Source organism: Phocoena sinus, chromosome 13, assembly GCF_008692025.1.
Source record: "Phocoena sinus isolate mPhoSin1 chromosome 13, mPhoSin1.pri, whole genome shotgun sequence".
Taxonomy (NCBI): domain Eukaryota; kingdom Metazoa; phylum Chordata; class Mammalia; order Artiodactyla; family Phocoenidae; genus Phocoena; species Phocoena sinus.
In genome coordinates this window covers 36212295-36225348 of record NC_045775.1, presented here as the reverse complement: position 1 = coordinate 36225348, position 13054 = coordinate 36212295, and the positions used below count along the sequence as shown (strand labels likewise).

At 37.2% G+C, this 13054-nt stretch overlaps 1 protein-coding gene across 5 annotated transcripts in view; it reads right to left on the bottom strand.

The window, feature by feature from the left end:
• Positions 1 to 13054, bottom strand: part of PPM1B (protein phosphatase, Mg2+/Mn2+ dependent 1B) — an 82951-nt gene that overhangs the window by 12323 nt on the left and 57574 nt on the right. For all 5 annotated transcript variants that reach the window (XM_032652308.1, XM_032652305.1, XM_032652304.1 and 2 more), the window contains 3 exons: positions 6922 to 7039; positions 1746 to 1857; positions 1295 to 1352 (listed from right to left, as the gene is read on the bottom strand). In XM_032652308.1, the coding sequence (XP_032508199.1) occupies positions 1295 to 1352; positions 1746 to 1857; positions 6922 to 7024 (273 nt within the window). In that variant the 5' untranslated portion in view covers positions 7025 to 7039. The remainder of the gene's footprint in view (positions 1 to 1294; positions 1353 to 1745; positions 1858 to 6921; positions 7040 to 13054) is intronic.

Sequence of the window (13054 nt, the reverse complement as noted above, 5' to 3'; positions counted from 1 at the left end):
TTCCTCCAAACCTGGTGATGGATGCTGTGTGGAACCTATAATCTAGCTGAAGAGGTAAGACTCTCTTTACTCTACCTCCCAATTACTACCATCTTTTTAGTTGTATCAACATCCTATTCTCACTTGTTTGATTTAGGGTTCTTTCAATCCATCACATGACATATCTTTATTTTTAATTTCCACATCTTTGTATACAATTCTTAATACTTTAAGGGACGTACCACAAAAGAAAGTCTCAGAATCACTGCTCCAGGACAAGGTATAAATTCTGTTATTAGCAATATATAGTATCATTCATTCAACTAACTAAAATGCATTAATTATAAAAATTTCCTTTTGTCAGTGTAACTTTCATTGTTAAGAAAAAAATTATATGATATTGCTGTACAATAATGAACACTGGAAAAAATGCAATTGAGATGATACATAATTTCTACCAGTGGCTGATGTCTCTCTCAAGACCTGCCAAGAGGAGCTAGAGACTTGGAAGATGAGTCTATTTCTTCTCAACAAGTTTCATTACTATGTTTGGCTCCCTTAAATCTCTGAAGCATACATGTTAAAATTAAGTTGTTCATTTTTAGATGCCCAAAAACTTGAAAACTCATAATCTGTCTCTGATTGAAAACTCATAACTTGTCTATGAGAAGACAGTTAGTTGAATTACTGACTTTGAAATTTAGGGCAGTTTTTTTTAAAAAGGACACTGTTTTGCCTGCTCGTACTAGTATTAAAATAAAACAAAAAACTTACACAGGAGCAGCTGATCAGTATTTCTAAGGAAGGTAAAGGGACAAAGAGTTTTGCTCTGATGAAGCACAGCAGGATACAACAAAATGGTTATCCCAGTTCAACATATATACCCACAGCACAACAAGAACGTTAAAAAATTATCCTCAGGTGTTCAACTGGGCACAAAGGGGCACTGAAAGGTCTACTCTTTAAAATAATAACATCACTATTGCTAACTTCCAGTGATGCTAACAGCCTGCTGGAGGAGAAATTGACATATTTAAAAGCACATTCTTTGTTTGCCTCAAAATTAAGATTTAAGGGAGAAAGAGAAGGAAAGGCAGACATACAGGGAAGAAGTAAGTACAGCCCACACAAAAAGGTATCTGATGCCCATTAAATGAAAACAAACCTATCTACAAAACAGAACTTTATCTCTACCTTCCACTTCAATATATTTCCTTTAATTTTAACTAACTCCTTAAAACAAAAAGCAGTCATAATTTCCAGTATTTATATTATAAAATTATTTAAAATACTTAAGAAATAAAATAAAGCTTACCCCATCACTTTCTCTATGTGGATTCAGCCTACTATAAACAGCTTCAATAACATTGCGCCTAAAAAGAAATATGCTTTAGTTTTATTAAATTACATACAGTTGTTAAGCTTCTGAGTATTTTAAATAATACTTCATATCTTAACTACACTCAAAAATTAATTGCCTCATTAAATACCTGCCAAGAACATAATATCTGCATTTCACTCAGAACTTGATCCTGCACAATCCATTTGTTCTCATTTACCAAGGAAAGAAGGACCTTCATCCTCAAAGAGTATAATAAATAATGCCTTGAAAAGAAAATCTCTTCTCGATGAAATTTTAGAGTTCTTCTCTAGTATAAGAACTATCAACCCATTTCATCTTTAGATAATTGATGTACTTCTTACCAAAAATTATTTAATTACTAACTATAAATGAAGTCAAAATTTGTTCTTTTCCTTCTACTTACTTGCCGGCAAGACCTCCCCCAGGAGGCAAATTCGGGATATTTTCTGCAGACAAGATACGCATGACATGGGCAAGATCAGGCATTCCTTCCTCACCAGACTTCTCCATAATTTCTGTAGGTTTTTAAAAAGAGTTCCTAAATTAATGTGATAACTCAGAATTCACACAGTGAAACAAGAGGTCCTATTTGGTAGTACCTATTTTAAAATATAAAATGCAAATATTACCTTACTATCACACAAGGAACAAAAAAAGTAAGATAAAAAGTTATTTGCATATATATATACTCATTTTAGCATTATTCATAAAAGCAGAAACTGGAACAAATTAAATGTCCAATAAAAGGACAGTTAAGAAAATTTTGGTATAGCCACTGAGTGAAATGGTTTATAATCAGTAAAAATGATCCCTATGAGCACAGCACAACCACATGGAAAAACACTTTTGATCTATTATTTTATATAAAAATATAAACGTTATTAATGCTATAATTACAGGAAAACAAAAGCAATGGAAAGATAAGGACTATAAGAAGGGGAAAATTAAAAACTGTTTTATAGGTTTTTTGATACCTAGTTGTGTTCCACAATTTATTTAAAACAGAAAAGGAAAATAAATCTCAGAACTTGCTAATACTCAGAACAAAATAAAACATTTCCATGTTTCATTTATATTTACAATTTATGGAAAACAGATTTTTAAAGCATGATCATTTGGCCAGTATTAAGACATAAAATCCTCAAAAATCAGACAACAGCAAACTTACTTTTAAGACAACAAAAAAGCAGAGTCCTAAGCAGCCCTCAAGATGCAAACTCCAAACTGTTTCCCATGTGTCCCTCACAGGGACTTCACTGTGACCTTGATCTTCACTGCTCCCATTCAACTCTGCTCCGACTCCTACCTGTATCTCCAAAGGTGCTATTCAAAGAAACCTTCTATATTTTCACATATACTTCCTCCCTTGGTTTGGAACACTTTTTACACCAATCCAACCAGCCTCTTTGTATGGTTAAAGTGTATTTATACTTCAGGTTTCAACTTTATGTGTCACTTTCTCAAATTCTTCTCTGACCCACACCTGGCATAGGTGTATTGCTAGATACTCCAACTGTACATGATATTTACTAGATCATGGACCGCAAGCTTCTTGAAGGCAGGATTGTAATTTTTCTACATTACACTTGTATCTCTACAGTGCAGGGTTTCTCAACCTCAGCACTACTGATGTTTTTGACAATTTTTTTGTTGTGAAGGCTGTCCTATGCATTGCAGAATGTTAAGCAATATCCTGGCCTCACTCACTGGACGCTAGTGGTACCCTCTCAGTTATGAGACCAAAAGTGTCTCCAGACATTGCCACATGTCTCATGAGGGACAAAATCCATCCTCCTCCCCACACCGGCCGCTGAGAACCACTGCAGTCTAGCACTTCACCAGCCAATTTTCACAACCCACTGGTGCCCCTGCAGTCCACTCCTCCACCATCATCTGCCACCTGCTTTAATGCATGATTCCTAATTGGTCTCTTGGCTTCCTCTCTTGTCCACTCTTGACAATCTCTTCTTCACATGGCAACTGAGAGAGATCCTTCTAAAAGTCAGATCAAGGGACTTCCCTGGTGGCACCGTGGTTAAGAATCAGCCTGCCAATGCAGGGGACATGGGTTCGACCCCTGGTCTGGGAAGATCCCACATGCCGGGAAGCACCTATGTCCATGCGCCACAAATACTGAGCCTGCGCTCTAGAGCCCACGAGCCACAACTACTGAGCCCGCATGCCACAACTACTGAAGCCTGCGCACCTAGAGGCCATGCTCTGCCCCAAGAGAAGCCACTGCAATGAGAAGCACACGCACTGCAAAGAAGAACAGCCCCCGCATTCCACTAGAGAAAGCCTGCGCACAGCAACGAAGACCCAATGCAGCCAAAAATAAATAAATAAAATAAATTTATATAAAAAAAAGTCAGATCACGTCACTCTCGCACTCTTCCAATGACTTCCCAGCACCATTTGAATGAAGTCCAAAGACCTCATTTTAGTCTGCAGAGCCCTACATGATCTGCTTCTTAGCAATCTCTCTTCATCTTTCACTTTTCCACCAGCTCATTCTCATTTAGCCACACACTCTAAGCATATTCCCTCCTCAGTCCTTGTTGCTCCCTTTGCTGGAATGTTCCTCCCCAGATAGCCATATATAGGTATCTGCTCAAATGTTTTTCCTCAGAGACCTGCCTAACCAATATTCCTTGTTACTGTCTGCTTACTGTTGTTTTTCTTCTATTAAAAAAAAAGGTCTCTACCACATTATAAACTCCATGAGATCAAGAATGTATTTGTTTTGTTTTCTGCTGCATTCCCAGTAACACACATGCTCAGGGACAGCTGAAGAAATGAATACATGTAGAAGGTATTCACCAAATATCTAATCAATTTAGGTTAAAGGCTACTCCCTGGTTAACATATACCTCCCCTCTGCATTCCCAATAAAAACACATACAAAGACTTGCCAATACACAGAATGATTTCACCTCAAAATTTTAATGTCAGATTACATGATCTAAAACCCTAATAGAAATATAATGCTCTTGAACAACGCTACCTTATGAAAAAGAAGTTAGGTACCAAGGCATATTGATTTGTAGTGGCTGCTTCTTCAAGGATTTTTAAGTGTTTTTTGATTGAATGATTAATAATCAAGTATCTACCACAGTCCCCAAGACCATATCATATTATTACATATCTGTCATCTTTGCCATATAACATATATTTTGGAAACTTTAAAACTATACAGAAGAAAATTAATATTAAATGTTAACCCACATTGAGCTGAACTGACCACACATTTAAGAAATTAAAATTTAGGGGGCTTCCCTGGTGACAAATTGGTTAAGAATCCACCTGCCAGGGTTTCCCTGGTGGCGCAGTGGTTGAGAGTCCGCCTGCCGATGCAGGGGACGTGGGTTCGTGCCCCGGTCTGGGAAGATCCCACGTGCCGCGGAGCGGCTGGGCTCGTGAGCCATGGCCGCTGAGCCTGCGCGTCCGGAGCCTGTGCTCCGCAACGGGAGAGGCCACAACAGTGAGAGGCCCGCGTAAAAACAAAAACAAAAACAAAAAAAAAAAAAGAATCCACCTGCCAATGCAGCGGACATGGGTTCGAGCCCTGGTCTGGAAAGATCCCACATGCCGCGGAGCAAGTGAGCGCTCTAGAGCCTGCATGCCACAACTATTGAAGCCTGCGCACCTAGAGCCCATGCTCTGCAACAAGAGAAACCACTGCAATGAGAAGCTTGCGTGCTGCAACAAAGACCCAATGCATCCATAAATGAATGAATGAATGAATAAACAAACAAATAAACAGAAGAAATTAAAATTTAGCTGTTATAGAAGAGTTTATAAAACCTACAGTTTGCTGAGGACTTAGGCACCGTACCAGGTACTTAAAGTTATCTCATTTATTATTAAAACAAACTGTATGGTTGGTGTTTTTACCTTTAGTTCACAATAAAGAAACTGGAGCCTTAAGAGATTAGGCAAGTTGGTTGAGATCATACAACTAGTAACTGAACAAATTTTAGAGTTCTTCCCCAAATGAAAACTATTTAGCTTCTTCTTTGTGAATGAAGAAATAGGACAATAAGAAAATTCAATAGATAGCTAGTGGGAAGCAGCTGCATAGCACAGGGAGATCAGCTAGGTGCTTTGTGACCACCTAGAGGGGTGGGATAGGGAGGGTGGGAGGGAGGGAGATGCAAGAGGGAAGAAATATGTGAACATATGTATATGTATAACTGATTCACTTTGTTATAAAGCAGAAACTAACACACCATTGTAAAGCAATTATACTCCAATAAAGATGTTCAAAAAAAAAAAAGGAAGAAAATTCTTCTTGCCTTCTGGTAAATTTGAGCCAGCAATCCCCCACCCAAATACACTAGACCTTTTAGAAAACGTGTATTATTAAAAACTCCTATAAACAGCTCCTCTTAATAATTATGATATTATCAACAGGAATAAGAGTGCCTCTGACATTGTCTTCAAAGTGTTCTCACGTTTCTTATCTTTCCATTACCCTGAAAACAGAACTCACTGACAATTCAGAGCTGAAGAAATTGCAGACCAACAAAAACAAAACCTTTATGCACCTTTGTTTATGGTGTGTGGCTAGACAGCTGTAAAGGTAGAAAAGATACATCTGTCCCCGCTCTCTAAATCTGCAAGAGAAGGTAGTTTTCCTTTGGTAATTACACATTTGAAATTGCAAATTTTTGCATTTCAAACTATTACCAATTACTATAGCTACTGTTCATCTAAAACATGACTCGTAATAGGCCAAATTTGACAAGCTGACTGCAACATAATCATTAATTATATCATTCAAGTGTACTATTAAAAAATAATAATAATCAAGCCATAACGGTGTTAGGAAAAAATATAGGTCAATATGTAACACTGAACTCTGCTCAATATTATGTAACAACCTAAATGGGAAAAGAATTTGAAAAAGAATAGATACATGCACATGTGTAACTGAATCACTTTCCTGTACACCTGAAACTATCACAACATTGTTAATCAACTATACTCCAATATAAAATAAAAAGTTAAAAATATATAAAACAAAATTTTACATTTTGTTCAAAAAAAAAATGTAACCCTGAATTGAGGAAAGAACTTTGTTAAGAATGATATCAAGGCAAAATAAATAAATAAAACTGACATAATATAACTTCATAAAAAGTAATTTTATATCTAAAAATCAGCACGTATAAAATCAAAATGAAGTATTAAGTTGGAGATCCTGTCATAGACTCTAACATGTATTCTCTATCAGGGTAACCACTAAATTAATATTTAAAAGGATGTATAACTGATAAGCAAATGCAGGGATGAAATGGAATGGAAAATACTGATTAACCCAAAAGGGAAGGAAGGAGAAAAAGGGAAAAAGAACAGATGGAACATACGTAAACAAGTAAGATAACAGATTTAAACCCAAACAAATTAGCAAATTATGTTGAAGATAAAGAGACTAGGTTTTCCTCCCCCTCATTCCTGAATAAGAATTGATTTTTAGTCCAAAAGCTGCAGGAAATTTTAAAAGAACTATTTGATAAACAAGGAATAATAATCTTCCTTTCCTTCTAAATAATAAAAAAAAAAAGCATCTGTCTTACCTTCCACCCGTGATTCCAAGTACTTATCCAACTCTGAGTCTTTTCTCATTGCTTCATCTGAGACCTTGGGGGCATTTGAAAAGCAAACTAGTACAATACTCATGTTATCTCGACTTCCCTGTATATTAAAAAAAAGAAAAAGAAAAATTATACTTCAATAGTCTACCAACTTTCTATTATTTACTTCAAAACAGATTTAATTACAATAAGCAATTACTTATTTAATCATCTAGAATGTACACCTTCAACACATTCATTTTCATTCCAAAGAACTATTTGAAGCACACCCTGAAGAAACAAGGACTCCAGGTATGCATAGATCATAATTATTTTATGACTTTTGATTCCGTGTACCTTTTCTTATCCACCACCATTCCACAACCTGAGAAAAGATATCTTCACATATATTAAATCTTCTAAAAACTTTGTTTCCCACTCAAGATTGCATATTCCCAAAGTGACTTAAGCCCCAAATGCATCCTCCCAAAGAAATATACATTATTTTCCTAGCTAATTAACCTGCATCAGAGCAGTGCTACTGAAACTCTATTGAACTGACATGGCTGAAAATTGTTGATCATTAGATACCCAAGACACTAAAATGAACAAGCAGAGAAGAAAAGTTAAACTGGAAACTCTTCTGAGGGTACACTATCAAACAATTAAACTGAGATACACTGTAGTCAGATGTAATAACTTTTGAAGAAATGACATCAGACTGTTACACAGAATTACAGTGTCAGGATTTGTAGAGAGCAGCTAAAACTGCTAATTTAAGGACAAATTTTACTGCTGCCTTTTTAATCACACCATCACAAAAGGAAAAGGAAACAATATATAGTACTCTATTACTGTGAGACTATAAGCAATAAATTTAAAACATTTTCTCACTAGTTTTCTTATAGGTATATTACTTTTATTGAGTTTTTTTTAGAACAGAAAGAAACTGTTCTTGGAATAGTGATTTTTTTAACTCCTTTTTTTTTTTTTTTTGCGGTACGTGGGCCTCTCACTGCTGCGGCCTCTCCCGTTGTGGAGCACAGGCTCCGGACGCGCAGGCTCAGCGGCCATGACTCATGGGCCCAGCCGCTCCGCGGCATGTGGGATCTTCCTGGACCGGGGCACGAACCCGTGTCCCCTGCATCGGCAGGCGGACTCTCAACCACTGTGCCACCAGGGAAGCCCATTAACTCCCTTTTTAAAATTTTATTCACCACTCTAAAAAACTAAGTCAATGGCGGTGGGATTTGCCAACCCAAGTGAAAAGAGCCAAGGCCACACCCATGCTAGTCTAGTCTTTTCAGTCATCATGGCCAGAATCTAGGCAAGCATTGTTTGGTTAAGACTCGCTACCTTTTTGGGACCCACATGACATAGCCAAAGATAGGCAGGTCTTGAAAAACTTCTGCCACAATCTCCTAAAACTCAGTGGAGCAAAGTTTGAAGGCACTAAAGGCTGGGTCTTAAGAAGGCTTCAAAAAGAGTAACGCTCTGCACAGAATTCTTATGCTTTAGTAGAAAGAATCATGATGAGTATATAACCCAGTTCTCAATATCTGGAAAAAGAATTAGGATTTCCAAATTGGCCCAAAAGAATTTTACTCCTTAATGAAACCCACCAAAACTTGCATAATGACTTAATATTAGAAATACTACACTGGCTATATGAAAAAAAATAAAATAAAATATATATATATATATATGAAGATATACACACACATATCCCACATATAAACCCTATGGTTCCAAACAGCAATACATTCCATAGGAATCAGGATTTACCATATAAATTCAGGTCAGGCAAAATCTTTATACCACAGATATTCAAGAATCAAGCATCACTTGAATACCAATGATTATTTTTTAAAGCAATTTCATGAATAAACAGAATTCACACCTTACATTTTTAGAAATCCAGTTTCTTCTAACCATTCTCTATTTTGTTAACAACAGCATGATTGTTTAGCCATTCCTAATCAATCTATCTATATAATTTCCATTAGATTTTTATAAGTTATAAAACATACATCTTATCATTTGGAAAATTAACTAAAAGATAGTTTCAAGAAGTTTAAGTACCCAAAGATATTTAAAGGAAATAATTTAGATTAACACCTTGGCACGTGTGATTTCAATGATGGTGTTTCTATTTCTACATAAAGAGAATTTTCCCCTAAACACAAAGTATGAGTGTTTCAGTAATTTTTATACAGCAATTGAAAAAGATACTTCCCTTTATGCCTCTTCAGTTTTCTAGAGATAAATCATCCTTGCATATTCAGTATAAATTTTCTGCAAATTCCAGAATTGAAATGTGATTCAAAAAAAAAAATCAAGTTGAACAACTAAGGCAATTAGCCAGATGTTTAAAACTAATTATTTCAGCCCCTTTTCATTTTTTAATTTTGACAATAGCACAGCAGTAGTACTCTAAGGAATCAGAGCTTTAATAGACAGTTATAGATCAAAGTAGCCAGTGCCCCTGCTATAAGTAAGGGTATCTAAAATTAATCATTAAATAATTTGATGCTGTTAGCTTTAAAGATGAATGCTGCATGGTTACAAAGAAGTGTTCTGGATCAAGTCTTTACACAGCATATGAAATAGGTTGTGAACAGAATCTCTAACACTACCAAAGTTAGTAAATGAGTATCTGATAAGTGAACCATAAATATTCCTCATTTTTTAAATCAAATTTTTTAACCTGCAGCTCACTGCAGTTATCTCATTTACACAGAGCTCAAAAACCAGCCAAACTTAAGGAATAGCCCAAATTTTCAGCCATCCATGAAAGATGCATCCTATCATCACTTCCTTTCAAGAATACTCAATTCTCCCACCATTTCTTTATTGCTTGAACCTATATTTCCCTTCATACAAATCTACCTCTGTTTCATAACCATCATCAACAGAACTAAAATTTATTGAGGACTGTAAACCAGATACTGTTCGTGCACTTGCCAAAAGCTTTACTCTCAGCAACTCCATGAAGAAGATATTATTACCTCTATTTTATAAGATGAACAAACTCAGGCTTTGCACTAAGTGGCAGAGCATAATTCAAAATCCAGCTGTCTGGTTCTAATACCAAACCCGTGGTTCTAAACAGTGTGCCAAGAAGCCCCAGGATGCCACAGTGTACTCAGAGATATTTTAAATGCAGGGGGGGAAGGAGACGACACAGTGATACTCAACATCTGTGGACACCTCACAAACCAGCTCAAGGTAGTTCACACTTTTAACATTAGACAGCACTATATTCCTCTCAATGACATCCTATTTTTCCAAAGCTGGGGTTCTGGGAGTTACTGTGATTAAAAAGCAAGTCCTCATAAAAATCAATGTGATACAGGAAACAAGTGTGACAGTGCCTAATGATTCCAAGGTTTGAGAAGTTGTGCATTGTCCAACAGGTGCACACATGTCATCAGTATGTAACTGTAGTTTTTAAAAGAATGAAATAAAACGTTTTTTCAACGTATGTGTATTATTTGTTAATTACTTTGTATACTCATTAAGTTTGGCTCTAACTACTTAATACTCATAACTATTACGTATTAATACGGCTAAGTAGCACTGTAAAAAAACTTACCGAGATACTCAAGACACCATCAACAAAGAAAGCTGGGGGATGTCTACACTACATATACTGTATTTTTACATCCTTCTCTTCCATACTTCAAAAAACCCAGCCACACCCCACTCTAATATTATCTATGTCTACTTTTAAAGTAGCATTATTTATGATATTTTCTGAAAACTATAATGGAAAAACTCCTGAGTTCAGGGCTAAACAATTATTTTGGGGGGTATACAATTAAGTACATTTTCCATGTTTTATCAATAATTTGGATTGATATTGCCTTTGGAAAATGTTATTAATTTCCCCTAACTTAATCCAACTATCAGGTATTATATCTCATGTTTTAAAATAAATAAGCTTCTAACAGGCGATATATAAATTGAATTAAGGGAAATCAAATTGTTATTTTTAAAAAACAACTTAAAGGAATATTGACTTTTATGATTTAAGAAAAACAAAGCAGGTGGCAAAGTAACATGCATAACATGATCCATTTCTGTAAAAAGCAAAAAACAAAAAAAGGAAAGAAGAGGCCCTGAACCAAGATGGCGGAGTAGAAGGACATGCTCTCACTCCCTCTTGCAAGAACACCAGAATCACAACTAGCTGCTGGACAATCATCGACAGGAAGATACTGGAACTCACCAAAAAAGATACCCCACATCCAAAGACAAAGGAAAAGCCACAGTGAGATGGAAGGAGGGGCGCAACACAGTAAAATCAAATCCCATAACCGCTGGGTGGGTGACTCACAGACTGGAGAACACTTATACCACAGAAGTCCACCCACTGGAGTGAAGGTTCTGAGCCCCACGTCAGGCTTTCCAACCTGGGGGTCTGGCAACGGGAAGAGGAATTCCTAGAAAATCAGACTTTGAAGGCTAGTGGGATTTGACTGCAGGACATCAACAGGACTGGGGGAAATAGAAACTCCACTCTTGGAGGGCACACACAAAGTAGTTTGTGCATCGAGACCCAGTGGAAGGAGCAGTGACCCCAGGGGAGACTGAACCAGACCTACCTGCTAGTGTTGGCAGGTCTCCTGCAGAGGCGGGGGTGGCTGTGGCTCACTGTAGGGACAAGGACACTGCCAGCAGAAGTTCTGGGAAGTACTCCTGGATGTGAGCCCTCCCAGAGTCAGTCATTAGCCCCACCAAAGAGCCCAGGTAGGCTCCAGTGTTGGGTTGCCTCCAGCCAAACAACCAACATGGAGGCAACCCAGTTCCACCCAACAGCAGTCAAACAGATGGAAGTTTTACTGAGCTCTGCCCACCAGAGCAACAGTCAGCTCTACCCACCACCAGTCCCTCCCATCAGGAAACATGTACAAGCCTCTTAGATAGCCTCATCCACCAGAGGACAGACAGCAGAAGCAAGAAGAACTACAATCCTGCAGCATGTGGAACAAAAACCACATTCACAGAAAGATAGACAAGATGAAAAGGCAGAGGGCTATGTACCAGATGAAGGAACAAGATAAAACCCCAGAAAAATAACTAAATGAAGTGGAGATAGGCCACCTTCCAGAAAAAGAATTCAGAATGATAGTGAAGATGATCCAGGACCTCAGAAAAAGTATGGAGGTAAAGATTGAGAAGATGCAAGAAATGTTTAACAAAGACCTAGAAGAATTAAAGAACACACAAACAGAGATGAATACAATAACTGAAATGAAAACTACACTAGAAGGAATCAATAGCCGAATAACTGAGGCAGAAGAACGGGTAAGTGACCTGGAAGACAGAATGGTGGAATTCACTGCTGCGGAACAGAATAAAGAAAAAAGAATGAAAAGAAATGAAGACAGCATAAGAGACCTCTGGGACAACATTAAACGCAACAACATTTGCATTATAGGGGTCCCAGAAGGAGAAGAGAGAGAGAAAGGACCAGAGAAAATATTTGAAGAGATTATAATCGAAAACTTCCCTAACATGGGAAAGGAAATAGCCACCCAAGTCCACAAAACGCAGAGAGTCCCATACAGGATAAATCCAAGGAGAAACATGCTGAGACACATAGTAATCAAACTGGCAAAAATTAAAGGCAAAAAAAATTACTGAAAGCAGCAAGGGAAAAACAACAAATAACATACAAGGGAACTCCCATTAGGGTAACAGCTGATTTCTCAGCAGAAACTCTACAAGCCAGAAGGGAGTGGCATGGTATACTTAGATGAAAGTGAAGAACCTATAACCAAGATTATCTACTTGGCAAGGATCTCATTCAGATTTGATGGAGAAATCAAAAGCTTTACAGACAAGCAAAAGCTAAGAGAATTCAGCACCACCAAACCAGCTCTACAGCAAATGCTAAAGGAACTTCTCTAAGTGGGAAACACAAGAGAAGAAAAGGACCTACAAAAACAAACCCAAAACAATTAAGAAAATGGTCATAGGAACATACGTATCGATAATTACCTTAAACGTGAATGGATTAAGTGCTCCAACCAAAAGATACAGGCTTGCTGAATGGATACAAAAACAAGACCCATATATATGCTGTCTACAAGAGACCCACTTCAGACTGAGGGGATGGAGAAAGATATTC